This window comes from Meleagris gallopavo, chromosome 6 (genome assembly GCF_000146605.3).
Source record: "Meleagris gallopavo isolate NT-WF06-2002-E0010 breed Aviagen turkey brand Nicholas breeding stock chromosome 6, Turkey_5.1, whole genome shotgun sequence".
Taxonomy (NCBI): Eukaryota; Metazoa; Chordata; class Aves; order Galliformes; family Phasianidae; genus Meleagris; species Meleagris gallopavo.
Window position 1 is genome coordinate 30,532,724 of NC_015016.2, and position 25,545 is coordinate 30,558,268.

General features: G+C 41.4%; 1 protein-coding gene across 8 annotated transcripts; it reads right to left on the minus strand.

The window, feature by feature from the left end:
* Positions 1 to 626: 626 nt before the first annotated feature.
* On the minus strand, positions 627 to 25,539 carry GSDME (gasdermin E). Of its 8 annotated transcripts, none has more exons than XM_019616469.1 (11): positions 25,419 to 25,539; positions 22,531 to 23,726; positions 21,874 to 22,104; positions 20,581 to 20,773; positions 13,387 to 13,558; positions 12,363 to 12,483; positions 7,851 to 8,039; positions 5,414 to 5,541; positions 4,751 to 4,937; positions 3,199 to 3,272; positions 627 to 2,137 (listed from the first exon to the last, which is right to left on the minus strand). In XM_019616469.1, the coding sequence occupies exons 3-11, from the start codon at positions 22,082 to 22,084 to the stop codon at positions 1,895 to 1,897; spliced, it is 1,518 nt and encodes a 505-aa protein (XP_019472014.1). In that variant the 5' UTR covers positions 22,085 to 22,104; positions 22,531 to 23,726; positions 25,419 to 25,539; the 3' UTR covers positions 627 to 1,894. The 8 variants fall into 8 exon arrangements, with proteins under 8 accessions (XP_019472014.1, XP_019472013.1, XP_019472011.1 ...); XM_019616468.2 differs by lacking the exon at positions 25,419 to 25,539 and adding an exon at positions 24,203 to 25,325; XM_019616466.2 differs by lacking the exon at positions 25,419 to 25,539 and adding an exon at positions 23,806 to 25,325.
* Between the last annotated feature and the right edge of the window lie 6 nt (positions 25,540 to 25,545).

A 25,545-nucleotide genomic window follows, 5' to 3' on the forward strand; every position in this document is an offset into this window, starting at 1 on the left:
CCAACCTCTCCTGCAAGACCCCAGTGCCCTCTTACCACCTCTGTTTTCTAGGGAAGACCCCGTCTAACCTTGAAGGAGCATTTTCTGTACGAGGCCAGCCTGTCACAAGCAATCACTGCTTCAGCCAGGATGCGCTGAGTAGGATCTGAATTCATTTGGATCAGTGCAGCCAGGGTCCCTGAAGAGGCTCTCCTCATTTAGCTTATGGAAGGGCAGAACAAAACTTAGATGGAGAGAGACTCATTGCTTCTGCTGCCTCTTTGGATTTATGTATCCCCAGCCTGAGCTATTTTGAATGTTCATGTGCATAAAGATGCTGCTTTCAGAAGGACAGAGATCACATAAAAGGGCAGGCCCATGCCTGGTGGCTGCCATGTGCAACCAATGCCTCCTTTTTTGTAACTAAGTTTCTATAGAATACCTGGGGGTCTTTTTCCTATGAAAACAAATCCCCTCATACATGTTCGATACAGCCCACCAACCCTGAAAGCCGTTCAGTGCAGCACATACAAGGCTTACAACAAGAGTAAAATCAGTGGACAGCAGCACTACATGGATTCACACGCGTCTTCTTGCTGCGTGCACGATTTTCAAAGCCAAGAGAAGGACTGGAATCAGAAAAAGGATGAATGGAAATCACGCAAATTGATTTTTAAAATTATTCCACTGTTTTGACATACATGACATTAAATTCAAAATTTTAATAAAACGGTTACAGAGGCAACTTGCTTACGAGTAGTTGGCAAAAGCAAACCTTCCCATGTACAGACACACAACTCACACAAGCAAGGTAAGGTGCTCTCAGGACATTTCCATACGCTCCAGTGCAGCGTTAGGCCAAAACCAGCAGCTTCACTTTACGCTCACATTACAAATGAGACACTGAAACACCACCATCTCAGTCTGAGCACCTTTCCTTCCAGGTGCCCAACTGTCACCTGTCAACCATCCCTCAGTGCCGGCTAAAAGCACTGAGAGCCCACTTCATTGGAACAGCTTCCTGCATTTACAGTGATCTCTCCTGCACTTCTGTCCCATTTCCATGATCACAGAAAATTATGATCAAAAAAAGGCAGAACAGTTCAAAGCACAAAGTGCTTTACATTAACTCAGCTGTTAGTGAAAGACACAAAACACTGAAAACGTCACATGGGTAAAATGATTGTTTTGTGGAGTGCAGCAAGGACTTTTGGTATGCACATACCAGAAGGCATCACCATATCTCAAAGAGAAAGTTCAAAATACAATGTAAGCAGCTGACACTTGCTAAGCTTAGTAAAAACTTACTGGAAAAAGAGAGGTAGAAATCCCTAAGGTGGTCTCAGTTTTAGGAAAAAAAAAAAGAGTTCATTATTTCCTGCAATGTGCAGCTCACATCCATAAAGCCAAAATACACTTAATGAAGAAAAACCTAATGAAGTGCCTTCCACTTCACATCCTCCAGTGTGAAGGTATTCTGCACGTCAGGTCTTAAGTGAGCAAAGCATGTATTGCACTGCAGAATGCTAGATTTCCACAGCCTTTTTGCTCGCTTGCTTACAAAAAGCAGTTTGTTCTTTGCAGTTTTCTCCCACGCATATTAATGCGAGCAATCAGGCTTCCACTGCTCTGCAGTTCTGACAACTATCAGAATAGCTATATTCAATTTCTCTTCCAGGCTTGCCTTTTTTCCTTCTTGCCCTGCATCCCTTATTTACTTATTTATGTAGTTTCCACTGCAGACAAACCTTAGTGGAGCTGCAGAGCAGCAGTGTGCTCACTCCTTGCCTGCGCTGCCCTGTGCCACCTGGCTTTACTGCCCTGAGAACTCAACCCCAGGGCTCTCAGGTGCTCACAAGCATCAATGCTACGCTGCAGAGCTACACAAGGAAGAACAGGGTAGGACAGTAACTGCTCAGAAAAGCTCCTCTACAGTCCCACTCAAACTGTGAAGCCCGCATAGTGCAACATAAAGAACAAGTGGGAAGAATCTGGGTTCTCTCATAGTTACAGCTTTTACAGAAGACTCTGTCTTTTCCAAATTAATGTTCGCTGAAGCAAAAAGCCTTTGCACGACATCAAATCTTCCTCTGTCAGTGAGAGTTGCCACCAAAGGACTGCTCAGTGCCAAGGTGCCATCAGCTGAAGCGATGTAAGGCTGTATTTATGAGAGAGAGAAAAAGACAGAAACAAAGACATTAAAAAGGCCTTTCAAGCAGTGCTGTTTGGTGTTGCACAGCTTAGTTCTTTCTTACAAAGCCACTGGAGAGCTTACAAGGCAGTGTAAAAGGGAAAGATTCCCTGTTCCATCAGCCTTGACAAGTACAACGTACTCATCCCCAACCAAAGCTCACCTCCCACAGCCATGTTTCAAATACTCCATTGATTTGTGATGGCCCCCATCCCGGTGCCACCCACTCCCTGGATCACCCTTGGGATGCTGGGGATACCAGCATCCCCAGGCCAGACCTGGGATTTACAGTACCAAGGAAACCCAAATGCTAACAGTTTAAGTATCCTGATGCAGGCACCAAAACCTGAAGCTGTTTTAAGGGATTTCCAAATAACCCTCCAGATTCCAACCATAATCAAGTAGGTGACTCACTACCACGCAGAAAGACAGTTTTGACTTACCATGCAAAGAGCTGCTCCACAGATTACATTTAACCCTCTTACTCTGAACAAACTCCAGCATTCATCTTCTCCCTACACATCTAAAGGGTTTTACTGTAATTTTTGTCACTGACCTTAAGAAATTCAGAGCAAATGTCAACCCTGTGCCTTCTTTAAATAGTTTTAATGAATGGCCTCTGAGATTTGGAACTTCAGAATCTGCCAAGGCCCAAGCACTGCTGGTATCAAAGTGGAGTTTCTGTTCCCCAAGGGCAGGTGATTATCGTTAGTGAGATTTTTAAATGGGCTATGGAGAGTACTAGTAAATTAAAACTCAAGTTAAATTTTTTTTTTTTTTTTTTGCTCACAGCTCACAATGTCATCAAAATGCAGAAATGCTTCAGAAGTGAGGTACCCACCTGCAGTAAGTTACCCACACTGTTTGCTACTGCCAGACTCTGACCCTTGTCTAAGCAATGCTTCAAGCTCAAATTCACACTGGAGCCTGACATCTGCTTTCTTGGGTGGGAACACAATGAGGCAGGGAATGCAGCCATTACTGCTGCTGGTGCCCGCATGCTACACGGGCACGCTTTGATTACTCACCAAGCAACACAATGCCGGAACAACCTGTAGATCAGAGCAGGCACGCAGCAGGACAAGAGTGTAATCAGACAGCTCTGTGAAGGAGACATTAATAGGGAAAGATTGTTTCCAGTGAACAGGGTACAAGGCTGGCTGCTGGAGCTCTGCTGTGGAGCTCTCCTGCTGAGCAGCAACAGCAGACTGCATTTCTGAGGCCCACACGCAGGTACGGAGCCCTGGGAAATAGGAACAAAGAGATTCTACACCAAGGAGAGCTGTGACAAAGTGCTCTGCTGGACACAGGGAAGAGCTTCCTGCTTGCTTCCTAGACTGTAGAATCAAAGGGGAAGGGCAGTGGGTGCAAGCAAACCCTGCACTGCCTGTCCTTGCCCTTGACAGAAAGGTAGTGGTGGGAAAGATCTCCTGCCTGGTATTTACTTCTTCGCCCCAGGTATCTCCCCAGTGTTTCTGGGCACCTGCAGGCAGGCATATGATTTAGGTTCCGAATGAAACAAGAACCTCTGTTCTCATTTTTGTTGTAGATGCTGACCTCAGCCAAAACACGATTTGAGAGGAATGATTTAGCTTACTCTGCCCTGGAGAGATGGACTGAATGGTTCCTGTGGTGCCCTTAACTTTTTAACTGAAAGCCCTAAGAGAAGCAACAGTCATAAAACAGCTCTTGGCTCTTAATCCAGCTACATTTATGCCTGGACACAAGCAGTAGACGTCATGTCCAAAGCCAGGTGATAATGCAGCATGCTCAATTAGCTGCACTCTGCTGTTAATAGCATCTGACAAGCATTACCACACCAGTGGCTGTTTTCTATCTCTTTTCCCTATCTACAAATTAGTTAAGCTTTCCTATCTGTGTACCGTTCACATATGGATGCAAACTGATACTCTGCTGCATGGCGTCACATCTAGCAAATGCTGCACTGTACCAATTCTACCTCATACTGCACTGGATTCCTTTGTTAACCTTAATGTCAGGTAATCCTTTATGTTTGACAGAGAGGAGAAAAAGCCAGGAAAGAATCTATCTTGGATTCTGCAGATGACCTGTAATTGACACTGTGGTGTCAAATAAATGCCATCCTCACCACCTAGTTGGCATTTATGTTTAATCTCCTTTTTCAGTGACTGCAGAATAGCTCTAATTGCAGTGTCTCCATGTTAAATTCATTTTTGCTAAATATAGTTTGGCTCTCAACTGTTACAGAGAAGACACCACCTCATTTGTAATTCTCAGCATTTGGGCAGGAAGAACTCTGGCATGCAGCAAGAACAGAAATTACCTTGTCAAATGGGAAATGCCCACATTCAGCAGAAACTAGAGTAGAGTAATCTTAAGGGAATGTGTGTTTTACAAGTAAAATCTGCAAGAGATCAAGGGCTGAATTTAATTCACAGCTAGGAATGCCTGGCATCATACAGATCCCAGAAAAAGGAACAGAACCAATTACATTTGCTAAGCTCACCAACTGCTCAAAAAGAGCCACAAACATTTTACACAGAGGGAATTTGTAGAAGGGATGGAACAAAAAGGCTCTCTTCTTCATTCACAACATACCAGAGATAGCACTGATGAGGAGGTGAACAGCTGAGAGCAGTTCTTCATCTTGAAGCTGATAGTTCTGCAGCAGTAGCTCATCCTGTACACTGCACCCCACCAGCTGGAGGAAGTCAGCCAGGTCCTGCTGCTGTGCAGGTTTTAACTCCTTCAGGTCTGGCTTGTCTCCTGCGCAGAGAGCATCTAACTGGAAGCCAAAGAAAAAGCACAACTTCTTGAGAAGACTCCAGGGAGACCTTACTGTAGCCTTACAATATTTGAAAGGAGCATATAAACAGGAGGGAGAATGACTGTTTACAAGGGCAGATAGTGATAGGACAAGGGGGAATGGTTTTAAACTAAAAAAAGGGGAGGTTTAGGTTAGATATTAGGAGGAAGTTTTTCCACACAGAGGATGGCGACACACTGGAACAGGCTGCCCAAGGAGGTTGTGGATGCCCCATCCCTGGAGGCATTCAAGGCCAGGCTGGATGTGGCTCTGGGCAGCCTGGTCTGGTGGTTGGCGACCCTGCACATAGCAATGGGGTTGAAACTAGATGACCATTATGGTCCTTTTCAACCCAGGCCATTCTATGATTGTATGAAAAAAGTTTGAGTGCAAGATAACGCTTGCTCTGTTCTGAAATTACTTTTAGGAAGCAAGGAAAAGTTTCTTTATCTTACCACATCTTCCAGAGCAGTTAATGTTTCTTCATGCAGCAGGAGTTCACATAGACTTTTATATAAAGCTCTTTGCTTGTCTTCTGGCAGCTTCACAAAGGGTTGGAACTGAGCCTTGAACTGTGACAGACCTTTCCCAAGAAAGCAGTAAAAAGTAAAACTAAGTACTGCTACACCAGCGCCAGTAAAAACAGTTAATGTTTTTGCTATGCATTTCATAAGCTAGTTTATCACCACATCTTGTCATTCCTGATTTCATCAGTGCAAGTTATAATGAAAGGCTGGAACACATCTGAATATATTTCCCTAATTAGCCAACAGAATAGCCACAAAAATTCTGAGGAAAAAAAAAACCTCTGCTAAGGATTAACATTCCATACATTCTGTATTTTGGAAGTCAGTATTTTAATATTAACTGAATTAACCATATATTAAGTGTACAGCCTGGATGTTCATCTCCAGACAATGTTCATTTTAAGGCAGAATGCAGTGCTCTGCTCATAACCTCACTTTTTGGACTACGGGTTAATGCCAATTACCAAGTCAATGCTCTGAGTCCACACAGAGAATTGGAGGTTTCTGTTGTGATGCTCAATTGTAAGCATCCTTCTATTTCAACAGAGGGATCCAAGCACTGCACACCTTCAGTTCTCAGAATGACCTGTTATGCTTCATGACAAAAATATTTTCTTGATTGAAATTCTGAATTCATTACAGTTCATAAAACAGAAACGCAAGAGAGTTCAGTGCTTTTCTTTTTCCATCATTCAATTATAACTCTACAACAAAATATCACGTGATTGTATCAAAATTCCCACTTAGGTAAAACGAAAGAAGTTTTCAAGTCAACAGTGTCAACTGGAAGACTGGAATGTGCTCTTTCACATTCCAAAAAAATATGAGCATGAAAGCATTCTTAACCTTGTTTAAAAGAAGCAAAGAGACTTCGCCTTGATGTCACTCCACTAAGATGCCTTTTATATCTGAAAATTACTTTATTAAAAAAAAACACAACAAAACAGCTCACCTGCAGGCAGATTTTTTTTGCATCTGATGCAATACGATGTATTTGGACGTAACTGTCTGCCCAAATAACAGTGTAAGAAACCTGCTTTAAATTGCGCTGGTAGAAATATTTTCTTTTCCGTTTTTTACCTAATTCAGGTCAATTAAAGGAAACCTCCAAGTCTTCAAAGAAAGGCAAGGAGATATGTCAAGCTAAAACAAACTGCAACAGTGGCATACTATTTTTTTACAATTTTTTTTTCCCCAAAACACACAGAGGTAGTTATTCCTTTGTGACAACTCAGTACTAGGTAATAAGAGAACTTCCAGGACAACAGACATCTATTTTGGTAGAAGTCAGCCTATAGAAGAGTCATGAACAAAGGGTGAAATTCAAAGATAACAAAAGTAATGCTCAGCACCAGAAACAGCTGTAAGAGCTCAACCCAGAACTGATGAAAAGCAAAGTGTGTTCAGAGGCCTTGATTTGTTACCCTTTTTCCATTCCTCATGTGCTAACCTTACCCCTCCTGCACCCCTACAAAAAGCAAGTTGTGCCTGGCACATTACATCCATTCACAAATTTCCACTTGTAGCGTATTTTAATTTTACCAGCTTTAGTTGTTATGAAACACACCTTTCAAGCTTGTCAGAAAACAATCATAGAATTATAGAATGGCTTGGGTTGGAAGGGACCTCAAGGATCATCAATCTCCAACCCCCCTGCCACATGCAGGGCCACCAACCTCCCTGTTTAATACTAGACCAGGCTGCCCAGGGCCCCGTCCAATCTGGTCTTTAACACCTCCAGGGACGGGGCATCCACAACCTCTCTGGGCAGCCTGTTCCAGCACCTCACCACCCTCATAGTAAAGAACTTCCCCCTGAGATCCAACCTAAATCTCCCCTCCCTCAACTTAAAACCATTTCCCCTTGTCCTGCTGTTATCTACCCTTTCAAAGAGCTGATTCCCCTCCTGTTTGTAGGCTCCCTTTAGGTCCTGGAAGGAGAATAACTAAAGGAGAAGGAGTGGATGCCTTGGCAATTTTTGAGACTTTAATTGAGGAATATTCAGAGAGTATTTTCCAGATCATAACCAAATATTTTCAGTGAACTTTTCTGTATGAAAGCACAAATTTTCTCTGATTTCATAGAGATTATGCACAATATAACAGAACTGACATAAATATAATCTTAAAATATTAGGGTTTTATGGCAAAGGGATTCAGTTTGTTGCCAGGGAGCAGTTCCCTGCATGTCCCCATTACAGAAGTAAATCTTTTTGTCCTTTCAGTGCATTCTCACAGGACTTCCTGATAAGGGCTACAAAAATGAACTAACATCATTTCTTATGTATTATCCTACTAGATTATTTCCTTCTATCACATTGCTTAACTCCCTGTAATGTAATCACATAAAACATTTTTGGCAATACCTTCTTTCAACACACTTAAAGAAGCGTGGCTGGGAATGGGGTTTTCAGACCCAAAGTACATCCCATTATCAACAGCATCTGGGTGATACAGGAAAGAAGTATCTCTGAACAGCACTGAGTGGGGTGACGTCGAACCTTCTGAGCTTTCTCTTTCAAAACCTCCTTGCTGTTCATCTAGCAGACAGAATTCTGAAATCAGAAATACAATTTAAAAAAATGTCACAAAACACACAAGCAATAACTGAACGAGATGCTCACATCATCAAGTGTTCTCACACAATTTCTCCACACATCATCTCTCCTAAATGGAAATAATGCCAGTGGTTGCTTGCTGCATGCTATTTCTGCAGCCCTAATGCACCAGCAAAGGCCCTGTGCTGCAGCTGTCAGCCACAAAATGTGACATCAGTTTCCATGAATTAAAGTACTGGAGCCAGCAAGTAACATGAAAACTTCTCATAGACACTGTGAACCCAAACGCTGCATGCAAGAGATGCAGATAAGAATTTTTTGTGATTTCTATCAATAAGAGATGCACTGGAATACTGTCTACAGAATCCACTCGCAATGGAGGCACATGAAAGCACTTTCTGGGATTTATAAAAAGCTCTCAGAGTATCCCTCACAGAACTTCTGGTCTGGCATTGACAGACACCTCCCTCTGAGTCAAGACAGATCCACACTCAAGATCTCCAGACAGGTGAAAATTCATGGGCTCTTCTGGGTCTCTGAAGGACTTCTCCTAGCCACACTCACTAACCCCTCACTATACTGTCTGTTTTGCAAGAAGATGGAGAAAATAACATACTCTTGGTCTGTTCCCCTTTCTGATGCATCTTCATAACTTTCTCTTGGAATTCCGAGCACTGCTCTACCTCACCTCACCCAAGCAGGACTGCCTATCTCTTACTACTAGACTGCTCCCCACTGCCCCAGCTTTGTGAAGCTGCGGGACTCCTGAAAGGAAGGAGCCTTTGTAAAAGTTTTCCTGAGAAATTTACAATATCATATAAATTCCGTGCTCATGTGTCAGACTCCCTGAGTCTTTGGGGCATGACATAATCAAAGCTCTATGCATTATTTTATAATTTTTTTAGCAGCTTAAATGTAAGATTTTAAACCATAGCCCTGGCACTCCAAAGCAGGTCTAAGGAGAACACAGGCAGGTTAGCAAGAGAAAGTCAATTCTGAAGTAGTACCTGACAGCAAAGGGAAAAACTTAACTAATCAAGCACAGTGCTCACATGTACCAGGCACAGAACCTAAATATAACCTTCCCACAGTTGTAACAGTCTGTCTCACCAAATTAAGGACATTCAAAGCAGATGAGAAAGCACAGAGAGCACTCCATCAGCAAAAAGCTTTTTCAAAGGGAGAGCAGACAAAGAAATCCCTGCCGTGGAAAATGAAAGAGACCTTTATGCCTGCATAACCCTTCACAGAGAAGAGCAAGCTACAGGGGAGCAGAAAGTGATTAACCCAAATTAAAGAACTTCCCAAAGCAACAAGACTCAGGACAGTGGCAAAGGCATCACAAGGCCAACATGCTCATGTAACTTCCATTGATAACGATAAGGCTTTCACATGAACCCTGAAGGAGGAAGATAGGGCTAATAAACTACCTGCACTGAAAAGAGAGGAAGATAGTAAGGGAAATCAACACACAGCATCGTGCAAAGTGCATATCTGCTGCTAAATCTTCTAACAGGACTGTTTTGCTTTGTACTAACAAGACCATTAAATAATTTTATAACCCATTAATTTTATCAGAGAAGGAAAAAGACATGAATGAAAGAATATATCTAATACTGTGATATTTTTTCTGTTGGATTCTATTGCAGACCTCGCTGACAAATCTCCACTGGCAGTTAGACCTTGGCAGAAACATCAGCAAAAATGAAAGAAATACAAAGATGACCAATAAAAACGATGCACTGATGATGCACTGAGATGCTGTAAAGATTAGGACAGTTTAATTCCCAGGCATGTCATAAGAACATCACAAATATACAGCAATGAAGAGAACAACGCTGGCGAGCCAGGTGCCACAGCCTGTTTTGAGAAGGGAGAACAAGGCAGCTTGTGGTGAAATGAAGAGAGAGAGAGAACTGAGCAGCCTTTAATAGAAACAGCTATTAGCTCAAGGAGAAAATGAGCCTGCGGAAATCAAATGAGCACAGAATGAGTGTAGGAAAACAGTGCAGTAAAGAAATTGGAAAGGGATCAGACTTTTCTTTTTTTTTTCCTTTCTTTTTATGCTCAAAAATATCCAGTCACATTAGCCAGGGCATTTTCAAGAAAGTTTACACAGCACTCTTCCATACCAAGTAACACTGCCTGTCAGTGGCAAGGAAAAAGGAACACAGATACGTGCACCTTATTCCACAATTAGCTGTGAAGAAAACCTCATTATGTTACACCAGCTATTGGCCACTTTCAGTCCCATGAGAAAGGACCACATCAGTCCCTAGCTTTAACTTTAAAGACAACTGTTATTTCCATAAACAGACACTGCCCACTGCTCAGACATTAAGAAGTTGAAGGCTGAGCTCCACCATACTCACTCTTGCTAGAAACCCCCACTTTTGATGTCAGTTCCTCCACTTAACCTTTTCAATGACACTGAAGCAAGGGAAGAAAGTACTGATTGAAAAAAGTAAGATGGACATTGTTTGAGAGAAAACATGAAATAAGCTGTGATATTTCTGAAGCTTGAGATATAACGCTAAATGTGAGACAAAATGGAAAAAAAAAAACAGAAGAAAAAAAAAGCAGAGAATTACAGATCATTAACAACACTCACATATTAATTATCAGCTAGAAAGACATAGGATTTTCCATCTTGAAATCATGTAAGTAGGTTATCAGCTAAAACTTCATGGTCATATACCAGCTATATATCCATGCTATCTTACAATTGCTTTAATTGCACCTGATTTCTGTGAATCAGGGTTCTGTTATGACCATGAAGTCAATGCCCTCTAGTGTATCTCTGTGTTCACTGTATGGCAGAGCAATTCCACTTTTTAATTTTTATTTATTTTTTACAGGTTATGTGGTATTTACACATATTCCTGAACCTACTTGCTTCCTTAGTATCAGAATTCATCTGAAGGAGAATGATGGAGACTATTATGGGCATTTCTTATCCAAATAAAGTGCACCCTAGATTAAAATCTCTCAACTGTACCTCATGTTTCTTTCTACACCACTACTTTCTAACTTCCAGTCCTACTCAGCCCACCCGACTCCTCTCTTTTTTGCATAACATCCCCTGAAACCTCCTTTAAGTCAGGGAGTTTAACTGAGGACAGGCAAGAAAGAAAAATCCAGCTGCTAACACAGAGTTACCACCTCATCTACTCACCAAACCAATTAAAAAACACATTTAAAATAAGCAAAGCACAACCAAAAGACATGGTAAGGAAATTTCTGCAACCATTCAGTGAACAATCTGAACAATCTATATACAAAAGCGTAAACTAGACAAAAAAAGTCTGAATTCTACTACTAGATTTTATGAGTAATTCTTCTGTTAGCACGACTGTTGTCTAAACATTCCTGGTTGACTCCACATTTAGATCAAATCTGAAAGGATTTCCAGGTGCCTTTGCAGCTCCTGAGGTTCCTTGCTACTGGGCTGCACTACCAAGGGTGTAGCTTAGGGGACTGATCAAAGTGACTCTTCATTTGGCATTTGAGCAACTTCATTTAGAGTGCTGTGTCCAGTACAGGAAAGACATTTGTATGTATATAGAAGCAGTGTATTAGGTTGTGGATGCCCCATCCCTGGAGGCATTCAGGCCAGGCTGGATGTGCCTCTGGGCAGCCTGGTCTGCTGGTTGGCGACCCTGCTTAGGGGGGTTAAAACTAGATGATCTTTGAGGTCCTTTTCAACCCAGGCCATTCTATGATTGTATGATTAAGTACAGCAATGCCAACAAGACTGCTGGGAGCTGGAGAACATCATGGATAAGATGCTGAGAGACTGGGTTTGTTCAGCCTCGAGAAAATATAGATAAGGGACGACCTTTCTCTGCTACCTACGGCAGACAGAGACAGACTATTCCATATGATGATAAGACAAACATGCAAGAGAGAAAAATTCAGGACATTCTTGTTAGACATTAAGGGGAAAAAGAAAGTTCATCCTGATGGTGGTCAGAGGGGCTATGGAATCTCTCTCTGGAGATATTCCAAACTCAAATAAACAAGGACACAAACAATCTGATCTAACACTGAATTTGGATCAAACCTTAAAAGTTGGCTCTACATTGGACTGCCTGTAGTTCCCTGAAACCTAAATTACTTAATGAGCCTGTAATTTAGGTAAACAAACAAAAAAGCATGAGCAGATCAGAAGTGTTGCATTTCAAAATGGAAGTAACTACCACGGCAGTGGAAACTATGTAACATCATCACCTTTGATTACAGGGGAATGCAAAAACCACTGCTCAACAATTTTTTCCCCACCACTCAATGGTGCATCACAGAAAACAAGCTTTTACTTACCAAACTGCCCATCACACTTTATAAATAGTTCAATTACACCATAGGCAATAGTGGTTGCAGGAGGAATCTCGAGAATCACGCTGGAATCCTTCATCATACTTCCACTGTCACTCACCGAAACCTAAAAAACATTAGTTGATTATTTCATTCAGCTGTTGTGCAGCTTAAACACGGAAAAAAAATAGAGACAGAACATGCTTCATGATGTCTAACCCACAGCACACGTCTGACATCTGAAAAAAGAACAAAATGAGCAGCAAGATAGGAGCACCAAAGTGCCAAGTGCAGGTCTCAAACTTAGCCATTCTGTTCAAAGTTGAGTCCTGATTGCAGCTTTTGCCACGTGAAGCTCTGTCACCGAAACTGGCATACTCTTTGGTATCCTGCCCTACCCTCTCTATCCTGATATCCCTTTGGTCAACTGGTAACCAGTGCCAGGAAGATGGCACTTGTACAGCGTTGCTGAAATGCATTTCCCAGGTGGCTGCCACTCAAGACTCCTGTACACAGAAGTGATTTCTCATATCTTATGACTTTGGCAATTTCTTCTCAATTCACAATGTCCTCACTACACAATTAATCTCTACTGCCATGATCAAAAATACAGTAGTTTCCCAAGAAATATTATTAAACTTGCTAACACTGCAAACATTTCTGATAAATCATTCCTTTGCTGTTTAAACGAATTTGCTTCAGTAATGCTTTCTGCACTTCAACTTTCACTGAATTGTTGGCTTACATTTTGCTGTAGACAGAATTCTACAGAGAAATCATAAGGTTGTAACATTGATGGAAATGCCACTTCCACACTAAGAGATGACATCTTTTGCCAGTGAGGCAATGAGGAATACATTTTACGTTTGTAAAATTTCACAACTAAGTAATGTAGTGAGTTCTTGCCATTGACAGAGTTTAAAATGTTAAAGAAAAATATTCTGAAATCTATTTGGCATAGAGAAATCAATTGCTACTCAGATATTAACAAGACAAATGTTCTATTCCTTACAGTTTTAATACATTTTACCTGTACTATCTTCATACTGCATCCCAGCAGACCGCTGACTTTTTCTTCTGTCTGGATATGTTCAGATATAGTACACCTTTGTGTTGTTATTATCTTTTCCCTCAAGATGCACAGTACTTCACGTTTTCGTTCTATTACTTGTTGCAGTAAACTACTATTTAAATTTATCATTCTGAAACAAAAAAAGACACCATTAACAACAAATACCGGAATGAAGAAAACACGTGTTCTTTTGTTTCAAGAAGCTTTTATGAAAAAATAACAATGGTTTCTGTTTGAGCAGTCTGCACAAAATTATTATGTCCTCTTTTGCTATTTGTAGCAGCAAGGCTGTAAATGTCAGTACTATGCAGCAAGCCCCAATATACATATTGAACTCCTGACTTCCTCCTCCAAAGAAAAACGTCATCTGGCTAACTTCTAAGCAATAATTTGATTAAAATATGTCCATTATGTTATACTTTTGCAAAATACCCATCAGAAAGGTCCTCGCATGAGATAAAGTATTTTCCATGGGCAGAGAACTCCAGCAAAACATCTGGAAGGTCACAAGATTGCTATCCCTGGCTGAAGTCTTTTTTTTCCTCTATTTTACTGAAGTGGCTGAAGTTACTATTCATGAGGCTACATGGCAATTCCCCAAAAATATGACAGAAAGACTCCACTTTATTTAAATCAAGATATCTATCTCCACTTTTAATTAAAAAGTTTTAGATTTATTACATTCTGGAGTTTGGGATTTACGTGGTCCATAAAAGCCTGAAGTCAGCTTGGCTCTTTATTAAATTAAAAATATCCTGAGGCAATTTTTGATCTTTGGAGAGTTACATGCTTATATGAAAGTTCAATCAGTTGGAATGAACTGTCTGGAAACCTTAAAGTTGATTGTTTAAACACAGGAAAGAAAATACCTCTGAAGCAATGCAGCAGCCACTAGAAAAGTACCCCCAAACATTCCTCAGATTATTAATAGAACTTCCTTTCTTGTGGTGAAAAGCCATGCTTTATGCTTGGAATGCAATGAATCTTTGGATTAAGAGAAATTGAAGAAATGTCATGCAATCACAAACACTGCCATTCTTAAGAGCGTCTGCCAAACCGCAGCTATTAATTACACTGTATCTTGCAGAACACCATCAAACCTATCATATACTTCACAATAATTATTTATGACTCTGAAGAGGTGTGCTAGCATCCTGAGAACATAAATTAAGCCAGAGAGAGCTTGCAATTTTAATATACGACCTAAGAAGCCACAGGTGAAGAAACATAATGAAGAAACAAGTACAAAGGCAATCTGTCACTTGCTTTCATATGATGTATTTTCTACCTGCTTTAGAGCACGATAAGCCAAGTACTGGAGCAAAAGAAGCAAAACACTCAAAGATAGAAAATAAAACAGAGGTTTGCTGTTTCTGAATGAGCATGAAAAAGCAGTGAGGCATTGGAACGGGCTGCCCATGAAAGTGGTGGAGTCACCATCCCTGGAGGTGTGCAAGAACAGTGAAGATGAGGCACTAGGTGCACGGTCAGTGGGCATGGTGGGGATGGGTTGACAGTCGGATTAGATTATCTTGCAGGTCTTTTTCAACCTTAATGGATTCTATGAACCCAGGAGGCATATCCAGGCTTGATTTAATCATATCCAAATGAACGACCAAAATAATTTGGAGACTTTTTTTTCCATTTATTTCCACAGTATTCTTTCTGAGGTAAATCTGTCTGAAACCTCCTCACACTCCTGGCTCCGAAGTTCAGCTGAAGAACCAACAGCAGAGCAGTGATGTGAGTGCCTCAGAAGACACGGCTCAACTCACAGCGTGGGTCAGTGAAGAAGTTTCTGAGTTGCTGCTGGATGAGCCACAGCAACTGCACCGGGCACAGGCCTGCTTCAGTCCCCAGGGCAGCACGCCTCCAGGGACACTGCCTCAGAGGTGATTCCAGGTCACTCACGTGGAACTGCATTGCGTGCCAGAAGCGTGGCCATAGTCTCCTGTCCAAGTGACTTCAGTGGGATGCGTTCAGCTGTAAAGCTGGCAGAAATGCCTCTTCCCATTGCATTTCAAGAATACAGGGTGGAGACTTTTAAAACACATACGCTTACAAACAGTCACACCTTTTCTTTCAAAACTCCTTCCAAGACTTCTGGCACCAAGCTTTCTTCCCTAGATGCGCTCAGGCCCCAGTGTTATATGTGAGGGCACATCAAGGGTATCACAGCATGGCCTGGGGAAGGCAGAACACTCCATCCTCCTCACAGGAAGGCACATGACAGTGACTCAACGGGAGACAACATGATGTAAACAAGTAACTGGCTTATCTAAATTAGTATTGAAAACAGTCACTGAGGGCAAACTGCAACAGGGTTAAAGTTTGACCATAAAAGCAAGGCTGAAAGTATCACAGGGCAATGGCTGCTCCATCTGAATGTATTTCTGAAGGCCTGAACTCATTTGCTAGCATAACACTGAATATCAAGAAGAGCAAGACAAGTGGGGTAAAACCCTGAGAACACAGGCATGCAGGTGCATGCAAGTGCTTGCTTTCTTTTATTTTGCAGGTCACGTTTTGGAGCTCTTATTGCAGCCCTGCATCACTCTTCCCATCTCTATGACCACCTATTGCATAGCAATCCTGTGCGACTTGTATTGCTGCTGAACTTGTTCCTCTCTTGAGAAGCTAAGCTAAGGTACACAAAAGGAAACACTATGCAAAAGATAAGGATTATGGGGTTTTTGCTTCATTATTTGTTTTTCTCAAACAACCTTCCTGAGGTCAATGGTTTACTATGCCCATCAAACAAGAGCAAAAAATTTACGTTCTGGTCTCACTTCACATCTAATTGGATTTAACACTTTCACTAACCTATAATGCAAAGGCTTTTTTCACTTTTATTCAGTTTTTTTTTTTCTTCTTGGATGAGGAAAGGAGCGGAGAAAGAACCGTCACAAAGGCAATTTGCTGCAAGTGATAAACAGGAAAGGAGAACGGCAGAAACCAACAGAAATAAGAGAAAGCAGACAACACCTAGCATCACAGCTAGGTTCTCTCAGTTTAAGTCTCACACTTCTCAAACTCAGAGCTGAGACCTCGTTCTTCCCTCAAGGCATGCATCTCAGACTGGACTAGGCACAATGAATATTTGCTAGAACCGTTTCTCCACCAAAATCTATTTAGTTTTCTCAGTAACCTATCCTACAAATCCCCCAAGTAAGGTGTTCATCACCTTGCCCAAACACCACTTCTTCCTTGACACCCACCCACCCACCACGTGGATGTTTTCCCTTCAAAACATCTCTCAGCTGCTTTGCCAGTATTCCTCCACTTGTTCGATCTTCCTCACTTCCATCAGCAGTCTGACTTCTTCCATCCAACCGCTGCTTGTTGCAGCGTCAGCCCTTACTCTGCTCTGTTCCTTTTTGGGTAAAGACCTCTAGGTCAGTGCTTCACTCTGCACTTAACACCAAGCAGAGACAGGTATTTCTTTTGTTAATCTGTTTCAGACACACTCTCTCTGACATATTTTTGCTCCTACCAAAACCCAGTATTTGCTGTAGTCATCCTATTGATGGCATTTCACGATTTTTCCTACAGAATAACCTGACAATTACTTTACAGAACAAATTACCCAAGAGTTCCAAATACTTTAGAGAGTACAAGTGACAGCTCCTGTGATTTCTATTCAGCATCTTCCCTATGTTTTAAATAACAGACACACAACTGATTTTATTCAACGCTGTCTCATAATCGTGACTTCGTACAACTGATGTAGCACATTAAAGAAAACTGATGCACGGCTCTCTCATCATACTCATAAATGCTCAAGGAGTTGCTATGAATAAATAACAAAAGGTGTGCATCAGAATGAGACTGCAAGAATGCCTGGACAGGTCAAGCCAGTGAAAACTGGGTGAGAGCATAACTAGTTAACGGGCTGAATTTTTACCACAGTCAGATCAGGAACAGGCACCTATTTCTCTCTCAGTGTGAACAACAATCAATGAAAGTACAAGATAAAAGGCAATCTGTGATAGTACAAAAATATTTATTTTCAACTGTGCCATATTTTATTACTATTTATCCTGTTTTTCTAATATGCTAATGAGTGTTAGGAATCATTCACAGGAGATGACAGAAGTGTGAACGGCAAAAAAAGCCTTCTGCATCTGATGTGCACCAAATGCCTGCCATTTGCTGCCACTTCATTCTGTTTCTTCCTCTTCTGTCACTGTCTTCCCAAAGTTTGTTTCCATCACCTAACACAACTTCATGAGATGGTAAAAGCAAATGAATGAATGGAATTCTCAGCTAGAGCAGACTGCCCACTGCTCTGTCACCCACGCAGTTGAAGCGCATGCCCTGACAGTCAAACAGAGCCTCCTCTGTTCCAACAGTTCGTGCCCACTGTCTCTTGTCCCATCACTGGGCACCACTGAAACGAGCTTGGCTCCATCTTTACACTCTCCCTTCAAGTATTTGTTCACATTGATGAGAATTCATCCTCAGCTGAGCCTTCTCTTCTCCAGGATGAACAGATCCAGGTCTCTCAGCCTTTTTTCAGAGGAGACACACTTCTGTCCCTTCATTATCTTTGTGGACCTTTGTTGGGCTCTCTCCAATACATCCACATCTCTCCTTACTGGGCAGACAAGAACGGGACCCAATACTTCAGGTGTGACCTAACGCAGTCCCCAGCATGTACTGGTACATATGAGGTTACTCCTCCCCACACACAGAACTTTGCACTTCTTGTTGAACTTCATGTGGCTTCCATCAGCCCATTTCTCTATCTTGTCAAGGTCCTTCTAGATGGCATCACAACCCTCTGCTCTATCAGCCACTCCTAGCAACTGGGTGTTGTCAGCAAACTGTCTGACCCTGTAGCACTGATCATCCTCCTGTTCAACTAGCCTGCTCATCTATCCATTCTTCATCAGCCTCACTGTGAGGATCTTAAAGAAGATGAAATACACTCTTAAATCCACAGCAATCTCACCAAGTTAAACGCGTAAGACTGCCCTAAACTTAGTCTGTTTCAGTAGTTCGAACTAGAGACAACAAGGTAATACAAATGGAAAGAATAATGCATCACAAAACATATCAAGATCATATTCCTAGTAGAACCCTTTATTTCTGCACTGCATACTATGTTAATACGTGCATTCTGCATTCAGAATGTCACTGCTTTTGCAAATCAGGTGGGATCTCATCCCACACCCTTTAGCTGTCAGCCATGTTCTGAAAAGGAGAGCCAATGCAGCATCTGGAATCTAATTAAAGATCAGCAGGTTTCTCCTTTATAGGGTTCACCTGAGAAGCAATAGGAAACTGATTTGCTGCCACTCAGCACTTCAATTTTCAGAATTTTGAAGGCTCCCATGACTTGGTAGAGAAGCTTTATCAGCATTAACATTTTTTAACATGTGTTTTCTGCTATTTATATGCAACCTGGACTTAAATAACCTAACACAAGAACAATTTCTACTGTATTTTAATTAGGTTATAGAAATAATAAGGAAAATAATAATAGCTCTAAAAAGCACAAGCAATATACATCATTAGATGAAATCAAGAACACTTAATTGACTGACTGATAAACATAAGTACCATAATGCTTTGCATCCACAATCACTTGCTTCCAAGCATCACCATTCCCAAATACTGAATTCTGCAGCATGATCCATGGAGATGACAAAAGCCAGAAGCCATGGACAGGCTCTCTCATAAATCACAGAATATTAACGAATTAGTAACTAGACTGTTCTTTGTAAGGAAATGACACAATTTCCAGTGGGAAATATGCAGAAGCTGGGCTTACTGGATATCAATTATATGGCTTGTATTGTAAATTTAAAATAAGTTGTGAGCATAGAACTCGCTGTGTGAACTAAGGAACTTGCTCCTTGTACAGAGTTTCACACACACTGAACTGGATTGTTTCACTGCCACAGCCACTAAGCACCCCAGTGGGATTGTGTATGTGCCTACCTCCTTCATAAGAAGTCAGCATCTCAATGTGTTTCCAACTCCAGCATACAAACAAACTGCAGATCTCTTCCAAGTCCTTACACAAACAAGTAACAAGATTCTAAGTCCTGACTGATGGTATTTTTTTGATAGTAGACGCATACTAATTTTACAGGCCTGCTATACACACTAAGCCCAGATATTTTTTGCTTTTAATAAGGCATTTTTGTACAAAGATAGCAAGGTGCCTTTTTAAAACAAGTTGGGTGACTTGGGAATGCTTAAGAGAGAAAGAATGTCTGGCTCTCATTTCTGTGAGAACAGGAAATTGAATGTTTCTAAAACATCAGTGGTACTAAAGCAAATTACACTGCTTCCAATAACTTTTGCGCCGACATCAAAAAGTTATCATCCATATCTTCAGAGAATCAAAGGCTATCAAAATGTGTTACAACACCTCCTACAGACAATGCTGTACAATGTTGCCACAAACGAACCACCTTCAACTCCCCTAAGACAGAACTCCAGTACAGAGCAGACCTCTGGCTTCTCAGCTGCTTGCCAGATAGGCTTCTGCCCATGACTTACTGCAAAGGCAATCAGATTTCAGAGGAGCACACGAAGTGTTGCATATTTTCTAAAATTAAAATTATCATTTGGAATATCTGTTCTTTTCCTCTGTTATTATAGTGTATAGCAGTGATCAATAATTCTGTGAACTGTATTTTGTCCAACAACTAGAATGTACATTGATCACACCTACCCAATTTTTCCTCTTAATGTTTTTTACAAAAATATATTACAATTCTAAAGCTTCCATACAAGAACACTGGTAGTTCTGAATTCAGTTTCCACACCATTATCTCAGTAACACACTGGAGTCAAATCACATTTTTCCTCCTTCAGTACAGCCCCCCAAAACAGGGAGGATTTCACCCTTGTTTCACCTTGTAATTTATGCCAAAGTGCAAAGTGAAACTGCAGAGAGAATGTTTATAAAATGAAAAGGAAAAATTTGACCACCAAGATTTCAAAATCTGGAAACTTTCATTGGTGTATTGCATTTTTCACCTGCAAGTGAGAGTTTACAATGAAAATAATTCTTGAAATACACCAATGCTACAGAATCAGCCTTTCAGTGATCACAGCTGACACAAGCATTTTATCTAATCTTTTTCATCTCAGTCATCTTTCTTGGCCATTGCAATGCCTATATTTAAAACATACCTGTCCTTGACGTCTTTCATAAGCTGCTGCAAGTCAACCTCCTGTTTCCTCAGGTTTCCAAAGGAGGACTGGCTTTCCACACAGCCCTTTGCTCCAGCTCCCAGGCTGATCTTCCCAAATGAAGTTTCAATACTTCCTTGGACAACATCTTCAAATTTTCCCATATATTTTGCAAAGTCAGATTCCACAATTACTAGGAAAACAATAAAAGTAATTGCTTACCACTAAGACAAGTGCTAAAACAGTCCTGAATTCATCAGATTAACAAAAAGTTAGAGAAAACACAAAGATTTAACATCAAGGAAGGCAATAACAGCAATGAGCAAGTGAACAGATAAGTTTACAGCTCTGCAACTTCTGCTTCCTCGTTTTCATCTTTGATTAGCTATCTTATGTTTTGCCATTTTAGGAAAACATCTGAGGAGTCAAATACTGAACTCAAACACTAAAAAGCACTAAAAAGACTTACAAAGCATGACAGAAATTTACTTCAGCTACAAGGAAAAACTGAAGTATACTTGCTTGTGCAACAGACTTAATATTCTGCCATTATCTCTACATATCTCATAGCACGCCTGTCCCAAAGCTCACTGAAAATCAGTGGAAATTTTGAATTGGTTTAAATCAAAATCTGAGTCTCAAATGCCTAAAAATCAAAGGACAGTCTCAGAATCAGCTAATTTTCCATGTTAGTCATAATTAACATCTATGCTGAAGCACTTGTTGTTTATCTACCTTCAGAATTATGACATGCCCAGAAATATGGGATTCCAGATCATTGCTCCTACTACCTGGTGAGGTCTGGTGCAGCTGGATGGTGAAATAAGTACAAGGATCAAATATTTTTAACAATCTCGGCAAGAAGAAAGGAAGCCACAATAAAACTTGTAAGCATTCTCGGGGCTACTATCACCAGCCCTTGTCCAGTGCTTTTTCACCTGGAGCACACTACAGTTTCATGCCATGTACCAGAAACTTCCCAAAATGATCCAGGGAGTTCCTGAGGCTGCAGAGAGCAATGTTACAAATACCAACACTGTATGGCCTGACAACCTCCAGCACTCGGTTGCAGCAGCCCACCTAGATTTTTTAAAAATTAAATATTTAATAGTACTGTTCTTAGTTAAACAAATAGCCAAGTGAGAAAAAGATCCAGTCATCTCAGTTCTAAAGATGGAGAATAATTCAGAGCAAAGAAGCCCTCTAGTACCAGGACTGAGAATAACAAAGAAAAAAGTTAGGCTTTGTATTCTTTTCATGTGCAACAATAGTGCTGCCTGAGTACAGCTTTACCTGGTTTTATAGGTTTGTCTTCAGTAAGCACATCACTCAACGAGACTGCCAAGAAATGATACTTGGGCTTCTGCCAGCACCAGAATTTCTTCCTCTTTGTAACTAAGCTCAGAAGCTGCAGCTTGTCTGAGGCGTTCAAGTGGGAGACAGGGATCAAGTCACCTCCGCTGTCCGTTTCTCTCACAAAATTCCTTGTTGCTTTTGCAAACATCTTGGTGAATCATTTACAGCCTGAAAGAATAAATCTGTTTTTCAAAACTACAGTCAGAAGATACAAATATTAATTACATTTGCACCTTAAGGAGCTCTTCACAGTACTGGTATTAATACAGGAATACTGTTTTCATTCTACCTTCTCCACTCTAAGCTGGGAATTGTGACAGTTACCACCATTTCCCCCAAAAGATTTTCACAGTAACAGACGATGGAACTTTGGATGAAAATTTAAATAAGCAATAGTGAATAAGTAAAGAACAGTGCACTGCAAGCATGATATAGAAGACTTAACCACTGCAGTGATCCTGAAATTCGTGAGCACGCAAATAATGAAGAAATATATAAGAAAAGAAGCAACCCAATTTAAAACTGAAAAAATCCTTGAAAGAACACCCACAGGTAATTAATCTGCTAGGGAAGAAAAAAACCTACACAACTTACCTGAAGCTCTAAGAAAAAAGCATCTCCTAACGAGCACCCTGCAGAGACTCACTGGGCTCACAGGAACACAACTGCAGTGGCAGAGCACTCCTGCCTCCCCACAGGCTCCTTTTATGACCTACCATAAAAATCACCTCACTCCATAGAAGATAACTGGGTATTATTCATACAGATTATCGTGTTTTAACAGTCCATAAATACATACAGGTATAATAGAAATTATTCCATAGAAAGCAACAAATATTTCTACTGGCAGCACTGTGACTAAGTTTTCTCTCCGAACTTCACCCATGGAAAGTCCCAATTCATATTTTTTTCTTTTGAACTTTTTAATTTATCTTTACCTTCAGTGCTTTCCAATTTTCTACTTCCCATTAGCAGAACTACAGCTAAACAGAACATATGTTGTTTGCAAACGTTACTTACATCTGCTAAACAGCCACTTACATTATCTTATTCTAGCTTTTAAATGTCTTAAAGTTAAAAATACTGTCATCTTTTCTCATGTAAGGCTTCCTTTATCCCACACGATATATTGTACTATTTACAAGAAAGTTTTTCAATATGAGAAACTAGGTAAGTGCATGGGAGAACTGATAAAAATGACCACTCAGAAGTACCAAACATTCAATTCTAAAAATCTACATTTTCAACCTTACAAGAATTTTTCTTTCAGTTGTTTTATTCGATCTGGTGGCATTTCCACATTTTTTTTTCAGTTGGCAGCATTCCTTTGTACCCTCCAGCTGACAGGCATAAGCTGCCCCAGGTGCCCATTTCTCTTCTTTGAAATAGGGCACGCACACATTCTTCATTAATTCACCTGTCCTGCTCAAACAGATGCTGGATTTGCCCATTACAAACACAGGCCAGAATAAGCTAAGGCAGGCTTCAAAGGAACAAACAGGAAAAGATATTGTAGTTGACACTTAAGACTGCGGGAAAATGGAAAAGTGAGTAAAGATATTAGTAGCTGGACTATAGGGTTCATGTTTTACTATCAGCTGGGGGAAAGATAAAAACCACTCTTTGTAGATAGAAACTCAGCTTTCCATTACCTTTTCCTAATCCCATTTCAGATAATATTTCATGCAGTATTTACCAATTCACATTGAGGTAGCTATCTTCCTATGAAATCTCCATGGCCTACTCTTAGTTCTTCCCATAAACAAGCAAAGAGTGTTACTCAACAGCACCTGCAGGGAAAAGATTTGAAGAATGTCATTCTATGCTTCCAACACTTTGCTGAAGGTTGCAACTGGGGCTGCAACAAACCTGGAGATACACTGGGAATATTTCCACTGACTTCCAGAGCATTAGCTGCTGTCACCCAACATATCCTCCTTCAAACATTCCTCTGCTTTATGTGATTGCTCACTCTTTCTGATCCCATTCCCACACAATGGACTCACGTTTGCATTCTGTTAAATGAAAAAGGCTCACCAATTTCTAAGGAGCTCATGAGAAGAGAAATTGCAACAAAAAGTTCTTGCGATTTGTCTTTCTGTTACACTCTCACTAAATTTCATGAGAAGAACCAGTGACACCATTCTATAAAACCCCGTTCTGATTCATGGTGGTTTGACTTCGCTCCCAGCAATGAGGCTTCTGATAGGCAAAAAGAACATCTGGGAAAGATCACAGAGAGCTTATGTAAACTGCAGAGACTCACATGGCAGGACAGAGATTCAGCCTTCAGCCACAGATGTTGATGACAACATTAACACCTCCTATCATGGGAACATCTTTGCAAAGAGCTTATTTGCTGGTGCAGCAATACCTGCAAAGTATTAATATTCTACTCAAATTATCTCTTCGTGCATAGTACCTTTAACATAGATTCTCAAATGCATTCCAGTATCTTGTTTCACTAGCTCACAAAAGGACAGAGAGAGAGTGGTAATTCCCCATGGTCAACATCAGAGAGATAATACAGGACTGAGGGCATCCTGACCACATGGTCACAGACATAGCACTAAGACAACTCTCCTTTTGGAATTCCTTGCTCTGAAGTTTTGTTGAACCACATTTGATTTGCCAGAATTAGAGGGAAAGGTACGAGAGCTAGTAGGAAAGGCCTGAATTCACTCCTGCAGATTGACAGCTAGGTGTAAACGCAGGAAAGAAAGGAGTAGGCTCATTGCCCACTGAGAAATTTAAAATTAGCCTGAACCTGGGCTACAGGCAGATTATTCAATGAAGAGATTGAGATCAAGCAAAGATTTTACAGCAACTTCATCACTTATTGCAGCTGTAAGGGAATGCACTGGAAGGCTGACGCCTGCGGACTGCAGACAGCCATGTAGAGGACTTCAGCTGACTGTGTGCCACCCTTCACATCCTCAAGAACCGTATAATCATGGAATTGTATGAGTTGGAAAGACCCTTTAAAGGTCATCTGGTCCAACTCCCCTGCAACTAACATACAGCCCCGTCAGCCAGGACTCACGCTGAAAGAAGCCTAAAGCAATGACAAGCAGTGCATGGATCATACTACAAAGCCTTATTTTCTTTTCCTTCCTAGACAATTCAAACAAAAAGCCATAAAATCCCGAAGATTTTCAATCCCTGACCGGGTGGTGCCAGCCCAGAACCTGACCCGAGACCAGGCGAGGAGCGGGTGCCGAGGCAGCTCGAGCGGGCAGCCAAGCGCCAGGTTTCTCCTCAAACATCACTCATGAATTGCGGCGATTCATCATTTTATGTGAGGGTTTTGGTAGTTTTTTTCCCTCCGTAAAGAAGCCGGAGAGCACACAACCAGACAGAGACAACTGCGGGCCCGAGGACTCAGAGCAGGCTGTGCGCGCCCCGCCCTCCCGGCGGCGAGCAGGGCTCAGCGGGGGCACCGCCCGCCTTTACCGCCCCCCCGCGTCCGTCCCCGTACTCACGGCCGCTCCGGCGAACCCCGAAGATGTGGTGCTCCGCGCCCCAAGGCGAAGCTCCGCCAAGAGCCCGGAGGAGTGCCGAGAGGAGGGGGCTTCGGGCCAGCAACGAGTCGCGGCTGGGCCGGGCAGC

Bases quoted from the DNA above. Each gene is read 5' to 3' on its own strand.
- GSDME (XM_010712776.2), bottom strand. From the start codon at position 22,084: ATGTTTGCAAAAGCAACAAGGAATTTTGTGAGAGAAACGGACAGCGGA. The intron at 13,559-20,580 runs GTATGTTTTAAA...TTTTTGTTTCAG, and splicing joins ATGAAAGACGTCAAGGACAG to AATGATAAATTTAAATAGTA. The intron at 8,040-12,362 runs GTAAGTAAAAGC...TTCTGATTTCAG, and splicing joins AAAGTGTGATGGGCAGTTTG to AATTCTGTCTGCTAGATGAA.